The sequence below is a fragment of the Oenanthe melanoleuca genome, chromosome 1 (genome assembly GCF_029582105.1).
Source record: "Oenanthe melanoleuca isolate GR-GAL-2019-014 chromosome 1, OMel1.0, whole genome shotgun sequence".
NCBI lineage: Eukaryota > Metazoa > Chordata > Aves > Passeriformes > Muscicapidae > Oenanthe > Oenanthe melanoleuca.
This window is the reverse complement of record NC_079333.1, coordinates 83,244,601-83,266,460: the sequence shown is the minus strand read 5'-3', so window position 1 is coordinate 83,266,460 and position 21,860 is coordinate 83,244,601. Positions and strand designations below refer to the sequence as shown.

The 21,860-nt window shown below is 37.8% G+C and overlaps 1 protein-coding gene across 1 annotated transcript in view; it reads right to left on the bottom strand.

Moving 5' to 3' along the window:
- Positions 1 to 4,323: 4,323 nt before the first annotated feature.
- Positions 4,324 to 21,860, bottom strand: part of IL1RL1 (interleukin 1 receptor like 1) — a 40,370-nt gene continuing 22,833 nt past the window's right edge. Inside the window, exons 4-12 of the mRNA XM_056484136.1 lie at positions 17,666 to 17,867; positions 17,231 to 17,399; positions 16,988 to 17,150; positions 14,882 to 14,950; positions 13,419 to 13,551; positions 13,169 to 13,326; positions 9,201 to 9,344; positions 7,104 to 7,262; positions 4,324 to 5,303 (exon numbers count right to left, since the gene is read on the bottom strand). Coding sequence (XP_056340111.1) covers positions 4,957 to 5,303; positions 7,104 to 7,262; positions 9,201 to 9,344; positions 13,169 to 13,326; positions 13,419 to 13,551; positions 14,882 to 14,950; positions 16,988 to 17,150; positions 17,231 to 17,399; positions 17,666 to 17,867 — 1,544 coding nt within the window. The 3' untranslated portion in view covers positions 4,324 to 4,956. The remainder of the gene's footprint in view (positions 5,304 to 7,103; positions 7,263 to 9,200; positions 9,345 to 13,168; positions 13,327 to 13,418; positions 13,552 to 14,881; positions 14,951 to 16,987; positions 17,151 to 17,230; positions 17,400 to 17,665; positions 17,868 to 21,860) is intronic.

Genomic DNA, 21,860 nt, shown 5'->3' with positions numbered 1-21,860 from the left:
TTTTCCATGAGCTTTTCTCACATTTATTTGCTTTCATATTCTTTTGAATACTCCGATTTTTGAACTTTAATCTGCATTGCAGAAAGTGCTGTGTTCAATTGGTCCTTTCAACCAATGTCATAGCTAGCTCTGCAATACATGAACATATGTGAAAGGTGAATAAACTTTACACTTTTCAGTTCTCAGACTAATACAATTTTAATGGAGAAGTCATAGCCTGGTAATTGATATGTAAATTGACTAGGTTAGAGTTTAACTTTGAAAATGTCATGATGAACATGAAAGTTTGCACCAAAATTGGAAAACAGATTTTTGAATGACGCTCTGACAACCTGACAAGTTAATAATCAGTTAGAGAAGACCAGTTATTTCACACAGGTTTTCACATTTTCTTTTCCATCCAACAAAAATTGTATTGAGGTGCTAACTGCAAAACTGAAATGGTTTCCATCATAAATTGCAACACATCCAACTCCTGTAACCACAGTTTAAACCTGTTTGCTGTAAGGTGGCAATAGTCCTTCTTAAATGACATCTATTATCTCTATACACAAGTTATATTAATTTTTATCATACACTAAGTCATACTCAATAGTTTTCAGCATTATCTTCCCTTGATGTCAAAAAATCAGTTTACAAACTGATAATGTGCCTGTTAGAGCCTCATATGTTTCTCAGAAATTTCAAAATACAGAATTTGGACACTTTCGAACTTTCCTCTGCATCACAGCATCACAGGATAATTCAGGTTGAAGGGATCTCTGGTAGTCCTCAGGTCCGGCCCCTCCTCAGGGTGCACACAAATGAGACCTGAACACTTACAAGGATGGGGGTTCCACAGCTTCTCTGGGCACATTCCAGCTTTGGAGCACGCATATGATGATTTTTTTTCCCCTAATATATAATATAAATTTTCTATGTTCTAATTAGTGCCAGTTACTCTTTTGCCCCATCTCTGGGCTCATTTGAGAAGAGTCTTGTTCCATCCATTCTCTCTGTCTTTTCATGTGATTATTGTAGGTGGAAATAGGGCCTCTTGACCTTTCCCTGAATGATCTGTACTCTTGATAGTCTTCCCCTGGACTTCAATATGTCAGTACCTCATTTGTACTTGGGATCCAAAACTTGACATATTACCCCAGAGATGATCTCACAAATGCTGCATTCATGGGAATAACCACTTTCCACAACTACATTCTCATTATTAAGATGCAGACTGATCTTAGTCACAACAAGACACACATCCCTCCCCCCAGTTTGATTTTCTGTCTGAAAATTCAGTAGTTGTGCAGTCTGTCCCATTGTCAGGTTCATCAATAAGGATGCTAAACATTCCTGGTGCCTATATCACTCCCTCAGGGCTGCCTCTAGTGATTAGCTGTGATCTGAAGTTTGAATGCTGGTCCCAACCTATTAGTCCCATAGGAACTTTGGTCTCACTGTTTTTCTGATCACTTTTGTGGATTTGTCTGTCTAGCAGAGATTGTGTTGAGTACCTTACTCAATACAAAATATGCAGCATCCAGGGTCCTCCCACTGTCCAAAACACAGCTGGATATCATGATTTGTGTCTAAAACAACAGCTGTAGTTTTACAAACCTTGAAAGAGCCAGGAACACACATTTGTACATTCAATTTGATATACTATCAATTTTACACATTATCTTCCAAACAGGCTTTGTCCCATGCTGTAAGATATTAATGTAGCATATAGTACAAATAATTGCCTGCTATGAAAACTCCTGAAAACTTCTAAAAACTTCCCTTAAGTGGCCAGTCTCTTGGGCTTCACAACCATGTGAGCTGTAGGAACATCAGATCTCAACCCTACAGGATTTCTATCTGGTCAGAATCTCTGGGTGCCTGTTCACCCACAAGAGGGCAGGATGACTCTGCTCTAGTAAGAAGTGAAAGCAAATCTGCTCTCCAGGGTCCCCTGAGGTGCCAAAACACCAGAAGCACAGGGCAAAAACTAAATAACATTAAAACTCTTCGTGGACAATATAATTCAGCAACAAAATTGTCTTGGTGCTGTTTAGCTTAAGCTTAAAGCATCCAAACTGAATCTTCTATAAGCTTTCTATGTTTATTGCTATGTTGTTATTTCTATGTTTATTTATTTGTATGTTGAAAGAATAGGGGTTTTTTTGGTGGGGAGGGCAGGGCAGACTGTCATTCTGTTATTCCATGAAAGCACACTTCTTAGTGTAAAAAACTTCAATTTTAATTAAAAAGTGTTTTGGAAAATCTAAGTTGTTTGCAAGTTGCATATTATAGAATGATTGAGGATAGAAGACACCTCTAGAAGTTATCTAGTCAAATCTCCTGTTTAAGATTGGCCAGAATCAAACCCTGGGGGTTTTTCAGTATCTCCAAAGCCAGAGACTCACAACTTCCCTGGGCACCCTGTGCTAGTGCTGGGTCACCCTCACCATAAAAAAACCCCTTCTGATGTTCAGAGGGAACCTCCTGTTTTTAGGTTTTCATCCATTGCCTCTGGTCCTGTCACTGTGCATCACTAAGTGCCTGACTCCCTCTTCTTTGTACCCTCCCTTCAGATGAGGGACTTCACCAGGCTAAAGAGTCCCAGCTCTCTCTACTTCTCTCCACAGGAAAGATGCTCCAACCCTTTCACCAACCTTGTTTGCTCCAGAATGTCCATGTCTCTCCCCTACTGAGGAGCCCAGAACTGATCACAGAACTCCTGATGTGGCCTCAGTGGTGCTGATATTTTAATGATGCTGTAGAAGTATTCCACAGTTCTTTTTGTGCTTTCTCCATAACATTACAAAAATTATAACATCTGCAGAAGATATCCATTTTAATGCATATCTCATATTTCTTTACTAAATCCTAAGGAATAACAAAAACTTGTGACAACTGCAGCATTTTTAGACATCATTACAGTCACATACTCACCCCCTGATACTGTAAATGTTCTTTGCCACTCTCTGAATTTGCCCCTTTTCTTTCTGTCAAAGACATTTTGTTCACTGCTGGAAAACCACAACAAGAATAATTTTCCTCCTTTTTTTCTTTTTTCTGGGCTGACCATGAAACTTGAAAAAAAGTAGCATCACCACAAGAGCCATGCAGTGAGTCTGTTTTTCACCACCATAAGTACATGCCTGGCTAACAGAAGTCAATGACACATCAGTACATTTCAGAATAATTTAGCTCATTGCTGATCCTGTGCACTTCTTCATTGTACCTTCTCATCTCTTAACAGCTTCAAAAGTCATCCTAGACTTTTCATTTCCAACATACTTGCATATCATCCTTTCTTGTTCATTACAAGCCCAGGACTCAAACTGTGTTAAAAACTTATCCTGTGAAACGAATATTCTGTTTTACTTGGTAGCTTATGTGAAAAATCTTCATAGTTTATAGCAACAAGCTTTCCTGCTTTTACATATGCCTTAGTGTTAGTATGCTCTCTGTGGAAAGAAATACTGTAGGAATAAAGCAAGCCTCACACTGGCATGAATCCATCTTGTGGGGCCTCCACAGAGACATTAAGGTTTATCCAGAGGTATCTTTAGGAACAGGACCCAACACTGCACACAATCTATTAAGGTAATAACAAAATGCAGCATTTGATGCTTTGTAGTTGTAATGAAGTCAGCAATGAGTGAATGAACACTTGAAGATATAATCCCTTAATGAAAAACTGTCTAGTTTGCCATAGATTTTTAATTGAATGCTGAAAAATATCTATACATATATTTTATGCACATTTTTTCTACTCCAAATAGCTGTCTATAAGTCTGAATATCCATATTCAATAAAAACTTGCAGTAAAAGGAAAGAACTTGCCTGTTTGCAATCCTGGACTTGATAACAATAAGTGTTCTGCATCTAATTTTCACTTTTTAAGTCCACTCTGTAGCAAGTCTAAAGCTGAAAACTAAGTCTTCTCTGACAATAAGAATTTCCTGGGCTTGAAAATCCAAAAAGATTACAGTTTGCAGGGATAACTGTATTAGAATACATCTTGTTCCTGTTCCCCTGAACCAGAAGATTTAGCTCTGACCTTTGCATCTAAGGTTATTTCCTATCAGAAAGTACAACTACACATGAGGCCAAAGCATGAAAAAAGGTGGATAATTCTTGTTATAAAAAAGCAGTCTGTTTCTCAGTAACTTAAAGGAATGCCGTCAGTGTATCAAAAGAACATCCTACATTTTAATATATTATTTCTATTTGGAGATAATAATTACAGTAATAGCATGATTATTGTACCTGAAAGATTTAAAATTTCCCCTTTTATGAGTTTCATTTTAATGGATATATTATAGATAGATAGATAGATAGATAGATAGATAGATAGATAGATAGATAGATAGATATAGCAGTGCATTTATTTCCCATAACAGTGTATTTTTTTTACTGCTATATTCATATCTGTCTCGACCCTTTAGTGAGGCATCCATACCAAGGAAAAATAAAATTTCATCTTGTGAGTATCACTATTGAATCAAAAAGGAATAAGTGTAAGGAAAAAATGTTAACAAAAACATAACATTATACTTTCTAGTTGTAAAATACACATCACACTTTCAAGTCAAATAATACAGAAGACATTTATATTTTATAAACTGCATTACAAAGATGAAGTAAAACTGCAAGACATTCAGTTATTCACAATCATAACTTTCTGTTATATATACAACTATATATAGAAAGAGCATAAGTACATTTGGTTTTCCATAACATGCAAAATTCTCCAGACAATTTAGAATTATTTCTTTACAGAACTCTCACACCTATAAAAGGTTCCCTCCATTTCCTAGACTTCTTCCATCAATCTAACCCGTCATTACTCAATTGAAGGACAGAATAAGGTTCAAAAAACACAGCCAGACTTCCAGACTTCCAGTCACATACATTCTGAAAGGAAACACAGCTGTGGGCTTGTAGTTGCCCTGGTAGTGCAGTGATGTTTTCCAAGACTGCTCACCTGGTGTTAGCTGAGTGTGAGGCCCTGGGTGTCAGTGGCATGTGGTACCTCACCTGCTTCCAGAACTTGGAATTGGGTGACTGTGGGTGCACCGTGTGCTCCTCTTTCCATTTGATGGTACCTTGCTTCTTAATAATGAACCTGAGAGATTCCTGAAGCTTCCCATAAGTCCCAATTGTCTCCATTTCCACAAGGATCACCTTTGTGTCATTTTGAATGAGGGCATTGTATAAAGCAATGTGTTGATCATAAGCATCTTCTTTAGAATTAATCAGCTGGTGTGTCAGCAGGATGATCAACCGTCTGCTCTTCTGCATCCTCTTCTCTATTGCACTGGCTGCATCTAGCAACATACAAGAAAATGTATTATTTCTTTTAAAATTCTTTTGAGATTGGAAACTCCATTTTCATTGCTTTGTAACCAGACATAATTTCTATCTCACTGCAGTCTGACACAGTTTGTTTATTTATTAGAAAAAGACAAAAAAAACAACCACCAACCAAAGGGGGAGAGAAAAGCAAAAAGCCTGAAACACAAAGCTTTCATTTCAACGGGGTTTTTTTTTGTGGTTGAAACATTAATATTTTCACTACTTTTAAGTAATATTAGGAATTTCTAGTCCAGTGACCTAGGGTCAAGTTCAGTAGGTCTGACTGTATCAAAATTGTGTTTGATCAACAGTCTCCATGTAAGGAACTGTCTTGTACCAAGTTTAATGCCTTAGAGATGATCTTGCAATACTTACCCATGGAAACTGGTCATAAGGAGACTTTTGGGTGACTTGCTTCTGAGAGGCCTATTTCCAGGTGGGGTTATAGTTAATTACAGTTAATTGTCCTGAGTTATGTGTGCTAATACATACACTAATCTGTGCATTGTGTTGGCCTTCACCCTGCTGGGGTAGATCTGGACTCTCAGGGCATCTGTGTGCTGGCACAACTGAAGATGTTTGAATTTCCCACTGCCACATTAGGGACAGCTGATCAAAGCTACTGTCACTATGATGCTGGGCCAAAAGAAAGGAAGTGGGAGCCCAGCTGAGGAAACTCAACTCACCAATCACTTAACAAACCAGATTATTTACAGATGCATCAGCCAGCTCCATATGTACCCTCCTTTCCTTTGCTGGGGGCTGCCAGGCTACTGCAAGTGGTGTAAGTTTTTGCCACTGGCAGTTTTGTGAGCTACTGTAGCTCCTTGTGCTGGACCTGGAAATGGTCTGGCTCAACAAGTTTTGCAACTTTTCTTTACCTTCATTTTTCTCAAGGCCAGGTATCCCTTTCACAACTTTCCACAAGAGAAGGACATCAAAGATCTCAGCCTCAGCTTAGGGCAGATGAATGACACCTGGCCCAATGCTGATGATTTCAGAAATGTGAAAGGCACCAGCTTAGGCTTCACACCTGCTCACTGACAGAGAGAGTAGATCTGGTCTACAGAAGAACCAGAGCACAAGATAAAGAGACAAGTCAGCTCTGGAGGAGAGCAGATTGCACCTAGATAACAGCAATGATTTGCAATAGTGTGGAGGGTGTCTACACAGAAGTTAACTCAGATTAATTAGCTTATTTCATCCTGAATGACAAGAAAGCAGGAATAAAGCATACCAATTCTCTCCTGAACTAATGCTGGGAACTGTGTGAAGGGAAAATGAAACATGTCAGTGAAAAGAAGCTGAATTTCTTGTGACTCTAACACCCTCATAAAAGGTTGCAAACTCCTGAGTGGTAACAGCAAAGGTGTTTCCTAAGCTGAGTTTGTGAGTTTCTCCTTTTCCTTGTCTTGTAGTCAGCCAAGCCTGCTCACACATGGTTTGGTTGTGGCTTTGCCCTGGCAATGGCTGTGCAGTTTGACTTTCCAAAGAGCATGTTTAAAAGAGTCACACTCAGGGTCATGTTTCCTGTGCATTCCAAGATGACAAGAAGTCTGTGCCCCTTCCTTACAGCTTGCTTTTCCTTGCACACTGGAAAGCACAGAGTGCTCTTGTGACACCTGGTCTGAAAGAGCAGACAGATGGCTGCTGAGGAGACGAGCTTCAAGGTGAGAAATGTAGAGTGACCTTGTGTATGCTAAAAGGAACTAGAATCACAACTTGCGCAGGCTTGACAAGTAATTCAGTGCATCATCAGATCTGAAACTTACCTTCTCCAGGATATATGTCTCTCCCATGAATACACAATTTATATCCACATTTATTTTCTAAAATATCTGGCATGACTTGGTAAACAAAATATTCCACAAAATTAGCTTCACTGGTGTGGTTTTTGGGGTAGATAACATATGCATCATATGTCTTTCCATCTATAAGGCAAAACAAGAGGAAGGAGTATTGTGTTAACATGGATTAGAGCTGTCTATTGCAAAAGGTAGGACAGAAATAAAAATATCAGTCACAGAAATAGATCTAAGATGAAGTCCCAGCCAATCCGAATTATCTATGTTTGGAAAGTAAAGACTGTGCATATTTGGTGTTTTCCATGCTCAGTTGTTTTCTTCTGTATGTTTGCAGCTTTGGAGAACATGGCCTCTGTACTGTGAAGGCTGTATTCCAAAGTATATGCAGTAAGATTTCAACTGATCGATGCATATCAGCATGATATAGCAATGAAGCTCAGCATTTGTTATTTCAGTGATACAATTCACTATTAACAGGCTTTATCTGTCAGCACAATATATTCCATTTAAATTTTTCCATCTTGAAGATTTTATTCATCATTTCCTCCTGAGTGAAAATCCCATTCCTTAGGAAACAGTTTTATAATCAGAAACAAGTACAAATCCAAGTATTTATTTCATTCCTTGCTTCATTTCTCTAAAGTTTTTCATTACAGCATTTTTATTCTAATCCCAAATGTTTCTTTCTGGTGGAAATGGCCATATCCTTTCTTTTGCTGCTGAGGTTCTTGCTCAAACCATTCTAACAACAGATTCTATGAGGAGCAGCTGAGGGAGCTGGGCTTATCTAGTCTGGAGAAGAAAAGGCTCAGGTTTGACCCTACTGATCTCCATAGTGACCCGAAAGGAGGTTGTAGATGGGGGTCAGCACTTTCTCCCAGGCAACCAGTGACCAGACAAGAGGACACAGTGCTGAACTGGACCAGGAGAGGTTTAGGTTGGACATTAGAAAGAATTTCTTTGTAGAAAAAATGATTAGGCATTGAAATGGGCTGCCCAGGGTGGTGTTGGAGTCACCATCCCTGGAGGTGCTTAGGAAAGGCTGGAAGTGGTGCTGAATGCCATGGTCTAGCTGACAATGGTGGTGTTTGGTCACAGATTGGACTTGATGGTAGCAGAGGTCCTCATTGATTCTGTGAATCTGTGGTTTTGTGATTCTGTAATAATAATGAAATGTCCATTTCCAGAGTTTGGGTAATTTCATCATAAAATATACTTATTATGGAAACTATCCTAAAAAGGATTTGTCTTTCCTCTTTAATGAGAAGGTAAGTAACTAGATCAGCTGTAGGTATCCACCATGCAGACATCTGTGGTAAGAGTCAGCTTCAGATTTAAAAATTGTCCATTTAGCTGGATTTGGTCTCCTAAAAACATGTACCTCATCATACCATTAGGCACTACCTGCCCTTCAGCTGCCCGCTGCAGAGGGTGTAAGTCTCACTTAAACCCTAAGGCAGCTCCAACAGCACCAACTGCTTATGGTTAGACAGCTGGACCCAGCCACAGATCTCCAGGTTTCATGTGTAAGATGGAAACTTGCATGTGTGCACTTTCACTTCATACAACTAAATGAAGATGTGTGAATCTTAAGCTGAAAGTAACCAATAAAGTTAGATGGAATGTATTCCTCCAGAAATGTCTTCCACACTATTTGTATCTTCTTTTTGGCCTACAAAAATTGTGTTGCTCTAACATATGCCTTTAACACGTTAGCCATCGGGTTTGTTCCTTTGCATTAGAGAGCACATAACAAGTACAGTTAATAGCACTGTTTATCAGATTTTCAACGTCATTCAGTACTTCATGGCAAATATTTTCACTTTAAAAAACTACAAAACCAGGTCTGAATCTCTCTTTTATGTAATTCAGTGGTACAAAACCCAGGAAACAAGGGAATGTAAAGAGCACTTACAGAGCTATGTATGACTTCTCTTTGCTAAACGTGTAAGAAAGAGAATAATCAGGTTCAGGTGTCATGAGTTAGCAGCTATCAAATAAATTACTTTCTCTATGATTTGTCATTTTTCTTTTTTTAAACTTTCTTTCTCAAATCTTACTTACCATCCTTGACTGAGTAGGGTTGGAATATCTCCCTATACAACAGGACAATATCAACTCGGAGAGACTGGTAAAGGATAACTGAGACTGCTATTGCACCAAGCAGAACTAGAGATCCTGTGATCAGGAGGACATTAGGAAGAACCTCTGCAAAGTAGAGGAATATATTGTTAGCCATAGAGAAGTTAACCCATGTACTGAAGCTTTAGCCTCATATTCTTACTTCTGTTGCAGCTTTCAGGAGATCAAAACAGACATGACAAAACTTTTTCCTTCCCCAGCTGGCATAGCCAACACACAGACCCCTGAACTAGAAGCATATTATGCAGTATATAATTAATATTCACTTTGTTGAATCCAGACCTACTTATGCTAAAAACCACAGCTGACAATGATGTTTAAGTATTTTGTAACTTTTTAAAAACTGTTTTTAAACACTTTTAAAAACAAACAACCATTTTGTGAGAAACATCTAAGACTACACATGAAAATCCACAAAAGGACAAATGGAGATTTCTGGCATGATTGCACAAATAGGGTACAAAGAGCATGTGCAAGTAATGAAATCTGCAAGACAAGAACTGAGATAGCACTAGACAAGCAGGAAAACAGAACATGTCCCAGTCACAAAAATAAAATAAACTATGCTGCAGTCAGATTATATTTTCTTCTGCCTTTTCCATTCAAGAGGGTCAAGGAGCATATAATAGCAATGATAAGTAAGAAAAATTGTGATAGAAAGGAGCCACCAACTTTAGTTCCAGTTTCCCTCATGGAAGAGCTCATGAATCTGTCCATCTTTACCTCAGAGATGAAGACTTATCAAAGATAATAGATTAAGTCTAAGACATTTTTTATATTGAGGGTAGTAAAACACTGGAACAGATTGCCCAGAAAAACTGTGGATGCCCCATCCCTGGAAGTCTTCCAGAATAGCTTGGATGGAGTGCTGAGAGATTTGGTCTAGTGGAGGGTGTGCCTGAGAAATTCTGCTGAAAAGGTATGTAAATGAAGTGTTTACAGATACATTTTCCCTTTCCTCTGCTAGATGTGAAGTAAACTTAACAAGATTTGCACACTCTTTACATTTCTTTCTTTAGCATTTAAAGAGAAAAAGAAATAGGCTTGTGATGAAGCTTACCTCACCAGAACTAGATCAGGAGGAAACATCTCCCAATAAGATTGGGTAAGAAAGCAACCAGTTCCTTCTAAAGTGAAGTTTGACCATATTTTTAACAGTGTCCCATGATGCCTATTAAGGAACTTAATCCTTGTTTACCCCTTCAAATTTTACTATTTGATCCATTTTCCTGGTCAATACACACACACACACACACACACACACACACAAAGTGAGGAAATCAGTGTGACATATTTTCTTACTGATGCATTTGCTGACAGTGTGATATCATAACATTACAATTACTGGTGTATTGCATTAAGTCTCTATACACATCTAGAGAAGAAACAGGTTTCAACATCAACTTTTGCAATTACAAACCTAAAAAACACTGTTTATATTTGGCTTGCACTGCTTAGACCAAGGCTGGGAAAGAAGCCATGTGGCCATGCAGTTTGTAATATGTCAGACAAGACATATTCCCAGTAATGCTGGCTTAGCCTCTCATTTCTCTGGAATAAACTAATGAATGTTCAGTAACTTAATTTGTTAGTGAACATTCAGCACAATGGGGGCAATGTGACAAGCCCCCAAACAAGGCTGAATAGATCCTGTTGTTCCATTTGACTTCACTGCATCACTTAGCAGCTGAGTTCATGAGTAAGCCACCTTCTATTTATATTTAAGAGCAATGGGAATACAGAACTATCAGCTCACAAAGACTAAAAACATGTCAGAAAGCAACTTTTGAAGGAGTTCCTGACAAACTCCAGAAGAGCAGCAGCAATTTTATCTTTTCTGGCTTCTAAGGTGGATGCACTTCCAGACAGTGAAGGCAGAGACCTGGGTCTAGAGTTCCTGTCCACATCAGTCTACAAAACACGAGCCAAAAGGTTAGCTTTAGCATTAAACATCTTTGAGGAAGAGCTGATGCTTTGAGCTGAACTTTATCTCTGCTTTAAATGACTGTGTAAAAAAAAAACATTAACAGGATAATAGCTAGCAGACACAAGTTGTGCTGTGGGAAACACTACGGAGCAAGCATATATTTGGAATTTTTTTCCTGTTAAATACATACACACAAACAAAACACAAAAAAAAAAAGAAGGAGTGTGCACATCTTTATTACACATTTACAAGATGAGAGGCACAAGCGAATCCTATAGATTTTATTATTTTGAAAAACAAGCAGCTTTGCTTTAGCAGAAATATTGCAGAGCTGTGTAAGGACTGAGTGAAGAAAGCTGAAGCAGAGCACAGCCACTTCTGGACATAGCATTGCTGACACAAACAGTGCTGAGGAGCAGAAGCAGACACCTTGTCAACAGCAGCAACAAGGACAAGGGCACGGATATCCATACAAAGAAGGCAGCAGTGAAAGCAGGATCACAGTTAAAAGCTTTCATGAACATTTACTGAAGACCTATGAGTAAAAAACAAGATTTGTCTATAACAGAAATTAGATTCAATGATTCATGGGATGAATACAGGATATTCTATATGCTCTCCTTCATCTAGTCTGTAATATGGGGCCAACAAGGGACTGTTATTCATCTTCATTCCTTCTCACTGCAAGTACACTCCCACACTCAGGTACTTCAGTGCAGAGCTAGTGTGCTTCCAGTTTCCTGAATGATGCTGCACTCAAACTCGCCTATCTAACCAAATCATCTCCTGACATCTTTCTGCTGGGTGCTATTCTGCTGTTACAATTCACCTACATCCCTTCTACTCTAGGCTACAGCAAGGAAATTCGTCTAGGCTTTGGAGCCATGATCTTGTAGAAAGTCACAAGCAGCTGAGAACTCAGCAGGACATGGGTCTGTGCACACCCTGTGATGACAGTACACTTGATTTTACTCTTCCCACCACTCTCTTACAGAAAACAAATCTGTGTTAAAGTTCTTGACATTTGCTTTCTAAGCCCTTGAGGAAAGAGAGTAGTTTTAGATTACATATTAGGAAGAAGTTCTTTCCTGTGAGGGCAGTGAGACACTGGAACAGGTTGTCCAGAGAACCTGTGAATGCCCATCCCTGGAAGTGTTCAAAGCCAGGTTGGATGGAGCTCTGAGCAACCTGGTCTAGTGGAAGATGTCCCCATACTTGGCAGGGGGTTTGGAACTAAATAATCTTTAAGGTGCCTTCCAACCCCAACCATTCTATGATTCCATGATTCTTGGTGGTTCAGCATATCTGAAGGGATGAAAAAGGAAACAATCACAGCTGTTTCTTGAGTCTTCACAGACAAAACAGCATTTTCTGCCATAAGAATCTGATTCAGAGGTGTTGGCAACAGTGCTTAGGGATCTGGCTATTCCTATAAAAAACCAAAATTCCTGAATGAGCTAAGGATTATCCCTGTCCCCATCATTTACTGCCCTGGATTTTCCTTCTCTTTCAGTTACCACTAGAACCAGGAATTTAAAAACAAAACCAAGGGAAAGCCTTTGAAGTGCTACTCACACCTCTACGTGGCACACAGAAGGAACACAGTGGCACTCAAAGAAGATGAAGAGTGATTTTGAAGAGGTGATTCACAAAACATTCAGTCCAGAAAGGGCACTACAGTGGATGCAGTATAGTAAAGAAGGCAAACAAACTGGGAAACCAGCAGCTAAAATCCTTGTTTTTAAAGTTCACCTATTTTCTGCCATACTTTCGCAATAGAAACAATAGTTTGATTTGTCACACTGGAGAGAGATCCTAGAAACAGGATATTCTTACCACAGAGCTGGTTTTGTTTCTTATTAACTGAAACTTTTTTACTATCTGAAACAAATAATAAAATAAACTCACCAACATAATTCAAACTATGTGCAAAGTGTAAAGAATCAAAATGAACAAATCCTACCCTCAGACTGCACTTTGAGTTGCAATGTCACCGTGGCTCTTATATTGCATATTGTGTTCAATGCTATACATGTGAAATTTGACTGCAGATCCTCCTCCTTTACTTCAGTAATATTCAAAGTTGTCTCTTCATAGTATACTTGATCATGTCCATAGAAACTAATAGAAAGGGAAAGAGCTGGTACCATTAGTTTCACTGGCTAGGCACAATTTGCATAGAAGAAAGATTATTCTGTGTTACATGCACTTACGAATTAGTTTCTTCATAAAATCTTGAAAAACCAAGTCTTTCCACTGGGATGTTATCCACATCCCATCTGACAGCAGCCAGTGGCTCTTTCTTAATCCCCAAGCGAGCCTGGCATTTCAGAGATAAAGCAGCACCTAATCAAGATACAGAGATGTAAACACTCCTTGATGAAATACATAATTTTATTCTCTTCATAACAGCTTTTTTCTACAAGTCTTCATACAACTTGTGAGTTTTGTCATAACAATTTCGACATATTTTTCTGAACTACTGCTGACAAAATGATACACAGAAGAGACAAAAATAAATAGTAAAATTAATTTTTCAATAAATGAGCTAATAACACACTAGAGATTATAAAAGGAATTACTTATATTTATTATGATGAAGGCAATGTACCCTTTACTGGTGATGCTTGACATGTGCAATCAGTTAGTGAGGAACAGAGAAAGGATTTGGTGGTTGGCACACAAATGTACACAGAAATAACCTAATTAAACTTCAGTATATATTATTTTACATAAGATGTGCAGCCTTGGATTTTATTCAAGCTGGACAAAAGTAAAGTAAACAACTCCAAGCAAAAATAAAACAGGAAATTACTTATTAAATATTTCCCATTAGGAAATATTTATTCCAAAGTAAGAGTCACCATTGCACCAAAAGAAAGTATAATTAAAACATGTTAAATTGTTTCCATGTAAGTCTGAATCTAAGCAGGTCTTAGATAAGATCATCAAATCTTATGGTTAGATCATGAACTGGTATTAGGGAGAATGGAGAAATCCTTTCCTGAAGCAAGGAGTAACTCTAGTCACAAGAATAGTCCATCCTTCCCTCTTAGGGGTACCACTAAGCAGTTTCCAGGGATTTAACCACTGCCCTCTTTGAAATGGATGGAAGCTGTCACCTTTCAGCTGAGATGTAATGATTCACTCTGTGAATAACTTAATGTCAAAATAACACATCAGTTATATCTAATTTCACACCCCTGGGCCTGGAGGGAATTAAATCTGGTAAATATTATGCAAATATTAAATATTTGCATGTGGTACAAAATCATTACATCTTCTTGAAGATACCCAGTGTCTTGAAGTGACTTTATGATCCTATTATAACCTAGGCCATGACATGTCCCAGCCTAAGTAAACCAAACTACAACCCACAAAAAAAACCTCTTCTAAATCTGTCATCTCTTCAAAGCAACAAAAAGTTTTACTGTTTAATGTTGTTCATTTTTGTGCTAAAAAGTACTTTACCTGTTAAATAAACAGGGGTTTTTTCCACTTCTCTCCAAAAAAATATTTTCACCAAACCAATTAAAAAAAAATACTTCTTAAATCTGTTTCCTAAAAAAAACCCCATCCAGAAGTTTCCTCCCAAATTTACCCTAAACCAAAACACCCATGTTTCCTAGACCACTACAAAATGTTAATTTAAAAACAAATTAAAATTTTTACTCACCAAGCTCTGCTTCTATTACTTCTTTATTCTTTGGAAATATGATTTCAGGTGGTAGAGGTGAGTATTTCACTTTAGAAATTAAAGAGGAAAATAAAGCACACATTAGCAAGTTGTGAAAATGCATTTTGTGAGATATGGTTTGCAATCTGTACAATTAATATTTTATGATTGCAAACAGAATTGCAAACTAACAGTGTTTCACACACCTGTTGGGATCATCTGGTTTTATTCCTACAACCAAATATCTCTGTACATACACGTTAATATTTTCAGTATTTCCTCTCTATTTATTTAATTTTTGTACACAGAAAGTAAGGAAAAAATAGGTTTTGAATATTGTTTTAGCTGAGTGGGGGGAAAAAAGCAAATGTTATTACAGGCTTGTGTGTGCTCCCAGCTGTTTTGGGTATTTTTAGAGACTCTTGAGAAATTAATCATATCAATTTTATTAAATAGCTAATATGTACTTTCATGCAGCATCTGAACTCCAAACAGACTGCTTTCTAACCCTTTCCTCATTAAGCTTTTCCATCTCAAGGCACCTCTGTGAAACCCAAAAAAAATCTGTAGTAACACATTTCAGTCCCTGCTTCCCAGACTGACTGGGTATGATAAAGTTCTTATCTGCCAGCATTCAAATTCTCTGGAACAGCAGGCATCTGCAAGGCAACAGGAATGTATATCATAGTTCTCTAATAATAACAAAACAGAACAGCTCCACTCATCTCATAAGGTCCTACAAAAACTCAAAGAAGTTGTCATTAAGTACTTGGAGTTTGGCAAAGCCTGGAGCAGACATGCCAGACCCAGCCCAGATCTCACATGCTATGTTGCAATCTCTTCTTTCTGCATGGTTTCAAAAGAAAGTTAGATAAGTTCAAGATATGCCTGGATGTAATAAAGGCTTTTGTAAATTGGGCCAAATAAAACTCAGAAATTTTTGTTGTAATCCAAGAAGAACAATAATTGTTAGGCAGAGAAGTATCATGTAAAGCATGATCATGATCATGTAGAGCAGCAGGTAGAAAAGGAGGAAAAGCATAATTCTCAGCTACTGAACTAGGTCTCTGCTCAAATCTGTCTCCTGTCCCACTCAGAATAATCAGAATGAACTCTGCTACTGAGATCTGGGCAGAGCAGAAAACCTGCATCCAAGGCTCCCACAGGCTGTGCCTCCCCAGAGCAAAAAGGCCTGATGCTCAGTCTGCAAATGGACATTACTTTTTAAAAAACAAACTAACTAACTAAACAGCAACAAAACAACTACATGAGCCTAACTCAAGCCCTCCACCACCCCCCAAGAAAAGATCTTTCTGAATATTTTTCTACTGATCTGATTGCAGAACTGAAGATGCATTTTGAGGTTTTGCAAGTTGATGCAATCTGAAACTGCAAATTGCTGTGCCTTTTCCTGACCACCATGCAAATACAAAGCCTCCCTGAGGAGACTGCATCTTAGAGGCAACCCAAAGTCCACACACCTCAGTCATATTGGCAATGTTCAAAATCACAAAGACACAGTAATCACTGAAATACATCCTATTTCTATTTATATATATATATATATGTATATAAATACATCCTATTTCTATTTATATATATATAGTTTATTTTGTCTCATTCAGTACAAATTTTACAAGTTTTTTCAGTCCTACTATCAAATAAATGTTAGATAGTTGAGATGGACCAAGAGGCATTAAGTTGTAGGCCATCAACACAACTGATCTAGTCATCACCAGACAATCCTCACTAGCCACAAATCCGGCTACTCTCAAAAAACAGAAAGCAGAGCATTGTGGCATCCCACTGAGGAGACCCTTTATTTCAGAAATGTGCTACCAGAGAGCTCTTCCAACCACAGCACCTAACCAGAGTCATCAGAATCTTACAAACAAAAAAGTGAATGAGACCAGATCTGACTTTACCCCATCTTGCTCTATGAGGCTGACCATCCACAAAATTCACCTAATAAAGCTGATCTAAATCTTAAATAAGAAGATAAACCAACCAAAACTTTTTTTCTTTTCAATGTACAAAAGGAGCTTACTTTGCTCTAAGTTGACCTTAGTCTTTTTATCTTAGCAAGCTACAGAATTACTGTCTTACCCTCACTTATGAAAATTCTTGTTGCTGATACATTAAACACATTTCCTTTATGGGCATAAATAAATTGACAAGTATAATAACCATCATCCTCCCTTCTTGGATTCTCAATATAAATATATTTTCCTTCCTTCAAGTATCTCTGTCCCTGAAGAGGTTTGCAGTCCTGGAAAAGAAAAATGTGTTTGGTTGCAAAGAGCTTTTCAGTATTCTGACCCACACTGGCATTATCAGGGTTTTATTTACCTTATACCACTGGACAACAGTAGCATTCTCATAGTTATCAATGGTAGGACAAGTAACTTTTCCTCTTCCAGTCTCATTTGAGTAACGAGTCAGACTTGGGAAACATCCTCCTGGCTTGTATGAATGCACTTGCACACTCACGTTGTATAACTTTGTGCGATTACTTGAACTTTAAAAATGAAATAAGGTATGTCAGTGATTGCATTTTTATACTGAATATATTAATGCTTATAACAAATGTGTGTCATTCTAAAAATGTGGATGATTACTGTACTTCAGTCACAGCTTGGTTTTAACAATCTGCCATAAAAATAGCAGTTGCAGGGTGAAAACTTATGAAAAAAGTAATCATTTCCACAAATTATAATTAGAATATATTACCCAAACATATTTTCTTGCCAGTCTTACACCTTCCACTTTCCATGTGGCACTTACAAATGTGTTACACAAGTGTAGTTTCCAGAATCCTCTCTAGAAGTTGGCAGAAACCAAAGCAAGTTTCCTACAGAAAATACTCGTGCTCCCTCCTCTTCTGCAGGAATTATTTTGTGAGCATCCATGCGATACCAGGTGATTTTCACAGCTGAACTCCGTTTGGGACATTTTATAACTAAAGCCTCACCTTCCACAGGATCAACTGCAAATGAACAAAAGATTAAAATCTCAGATAAATTAAATTTTTGTCCACTGAGACAAAATTCCTGGATCAGTACACCAGTCATGTCCCTCCACCCTCCTTGAGCTTTCAGAGATGATACATAGCAAACTTATTTTCACTAGATCGTTTTTAAATAAAAATTTTGTTTACCTTGAGTTATGGAGCCATTTGTTTCCAAAACCAGTAACTAATGTGGGGAGGTATAAATAAATAAATAAATCCCTATGCTCTAAGCAGACACACAGTAAAAAAACAAGAGGACTTAATTGAAAAAATAGTGATTTCTTACAATGAACTTATTATGTAAATCTTTGCCGAAAATACTGTTTTTATTCAAAACATGAATTAAAACACAGAGAAAAGTACTGGCTTTAATGTAGTTATCTTTCCTTGCTTCAGTATAATGAATATTTATTTATGCAATATATGAGTGCTTTTTTTCTGCCTTTTTAATACAGAGAAATGAAATTGATTTTTTTTTTTTCCTGGAAGAAAAAAATCACAGAAGAAGGAAGTCTGTAGATTAGATCCTAAGGAAAAATAAAATAAAATCAAAACACAAAAAACCAGCTTCTCTCTGAAGTTCATGAAAATGGGGTGGGAAATAATGAAAGCCATGTGATAGCATGAAAGGAAGAATCTAATGAGAAAATGGAAAGGTGAAAAGATATCAAAATAATTGAGACAAATAAGCTTAGAAAAATAAACCACGTGTGGTCACACATAAGACAATTTGGGAATAAGACACTAAATTTTTAATATTTTTTTTAACTGAGTGTACTTCTAGTTTTGAATACTGAAATTGGTCCAGAGAAACTAGAATCAAGTAATTTTTATAAATACTTAAGTGCTCAGATACCTGAATAGTGTACTGGCCACAGAAAAATATTAATCTGAAAGTTAAAAGTTATTGCATTCTGAGAAGAAAAAATGGGAGCATTAGCAAGGATGGTGACAGGACAAAGATTGAGATTGGCAGAGAAACTGCAGTAAATAAGGAAGCATGAAAAGGAGAGTAAATAACCAAACAGCTAACCAAAATAGGCAGTGTTTATCAGAAACTACACTTGGCAGAGGTGGCTTTAGACATGCAGGTGCACAAATCAGGAGGTGAGAGTCTCCACATGATGAACACTTCTGCTCTGGCTCTTTCTAAAGAAGTAGTCCATCTCCACTGATATTGTCATCTTGCTTATTAATTTGGGGCTCCTAAATTATCCAGGTATGAGTAGCCCCAACCCCATCATTTTAACAGTTTTCCCACTCACAAGCCTTGCAAAGACATTGGGACATATTAGGGAGGTCAGAAAAGGCAGAATTGTCCCACCAAAAGTGGAACGTATTGGAAATACAGATTTCTTTAAGGAAAAACAGTGTGGAGAGTGAAGACATGGAACAAGAAAGGCCTCATCTAAACTTAATGACATTCATGAAAATCATCTTGGCAAATTCTTCATCAAAATTTGACATCTTAATATATCTGATTTGCTTGAATCTTAGCAGTCCTATTGTAAAACTGACAGTATGATAAATATTTAGAGATCACATCTTCCAGAATTTGTCAGAGAAATTAGCATCTCAGCTAGCAAACAGAAGTACATGAGTACTTCTGAGAGCTGTGCCACACTGTGTCACTGGTCAGCATTATATAGCTGAGTCAGTAGAGCTGGCCCATCAGAAATAGTTTACTGTTCTGGACGTCCCCCCTGTGCGGGGAAACATCATTGTTACACTGCATTTTTCAATTAACACCTCCAAAATCAGGACACTAAGAGCATCTGTATGGAGAACAGCACCCATTTCCACCCCTGACTCAGCTGGGTGCATATGCAATCGTGCTGCTCAGTGCAATTAAAGCATGCTCTTGGAGTTTGTGCCCAGCTGGGACCTGGTGCACCAGCTACTCTCAAACGCTTTCAAGAAGACTATTTTCTTTCTGCTTGCAAAGGTACCAGTGGGAGAAGCTGAATCTAGAGTTGCTGACACAGAAATGGGCAGTGTTTGGTGAACTCACTAACTTTAGGCTTAAAAATAAAATCACCAATTTGGAAACAGCCTACGCATTTCTACAGAACAAACCTTATCAGAAAGTATTTTTAAAACATGACTTACATGTTTCAGATGTCATGGAAACCGAGAGGAAGGCAGATAGGAGGATCAAATCTATATGCCCCATCATATTTCTAAACTAAGAAGAAAAACATTGATATCTTAGAATATACCCAGACTGTATCAGAAATGCTGTATCAGTGTAATCAGACAATTGAACAGAAAATGATATCATGCAGTGATTAAACTGCATCATGTGAGCTGCTCTGCAGTGTGTGTGTGTGTGTGTGTGTGTGTGTGTACATAGCAGTGGTTTTGCAGCTTTGACGTGATTTTATCTGTTCTATCATCACTGAAACTACAGCTATGACTCAGTTTAGTGGGAGTCAGGGAATTCTCTATAATGGTGCTCCTCAGGCAGAAGCCTCTTTTAATTTGTAGCTTTTTTTAAAAGGAAGATAAATGTACATTGGCATTCTCTTCACAGTCAAGTGCAGAGAAACTGTACCTCAACTTAGAAAAGGACAGATCTTGGGTTTGAAAACGTATAGTCTGGTTTTTAATTAAGTTTACATCCAATCAATTGCTTAGGAGCACAATACTTCTTTATCATTTTATGAATGGGTAGTTATCTTCGGTGACAGCTTCTCTAGGTAAGTGCTTAGCAGTAAGACCAAAACCAGATGAGTGTCACAAACAGTGCTAAGCTGAAAGGGATCTGAAGAAATGTACTGGAAAGGTAGGTAAAGGAGTATAATATTTTACTTAGCTAACAGCAGCAGGTCAGATCCTGCTGCTGTATCTCACTGATGTTTTTATTTTTGTCTAACTGATACACACCAACTGTAATTCATACCTCATAGTGTGGCTCAAAAACTCTTCAGCAAACCCCTTCAATTAAAAAAACTGACCATTTGATCATGAGCAGTAAATTGACCTAATCCAGGACTATCTCAGAAGACAGCAGGCAGGCAATCCAGCTATACTATGTAGCCATAAGCATTCTACTCACCATTAAGAAGCTTTGAATGCAGTTCTTCACTGCAGATCACAGAGCAGTGGGTTCTATTGCCTTGTATGAGTAAGCAGCAGTCACAGGGTCCTACACATAGCAGACAAGTTGTTTCCATGTGAAATCAAGTCAGAAAGGAAATATAACCTATCTTGCAGATAGTGAGCACAAGGGGAGAAGTGAAAAACAGACAAGAAATGTAAGTACTGTCATCACACTTACTGCAAGGAATTTTTATTTCAGTGCCAAAAACTTCCAGACTAAATAAACATTGACAAGACTTATCAAGTCCTTGTTTTTGCCAAGTCTGAAATTCAGAGTAAATTCATTTTTAAGCTTTCAGAAATACCATCAGCTTTGTATTGAAATGGAAAGTTTCTTCTTTTAGAAAGTTTAATAAAATCCAGAGGTTTATTCTTAAACTCTGAAAAAACAATAACAAAACTTAGTGTTCAAAGAGGAAAGTGTGAGAATTTCATTGTCAGTATCATGCAGAGATATTCACAAATCACTGGAAAGATGAGATTTAGACCAAAAAAAGCAGCATCTCAGCATTAATGACACAGCAAAGTTGATGCCATGCCTTTTACAGGAAGTGAGTGACCAGTCTGGAGAAATATGTGTGAAGATCTACTTGCTTTCACTATTGCTGGAGAAAAGCACCTCATACAAGTGCAAATCTATTGACATCTTTAATTTTAAGGAAACCTTAGGCCAGGTGAACAGATTTTAAGAGGGTACTTTCCAACACTAACATCAAGAGTTTTGCCCTGGAAGGAATGAACAAGGTGGCCCAGAACAGGGTTCATGAGTGACCTGGGACTGGACAGACCCTTAGGAGAAAAAGCTATGTCACAAAATGGAACAACGAAATTCACAGCACCAGCACAGCAAAGCATTCAGCTTTGTTC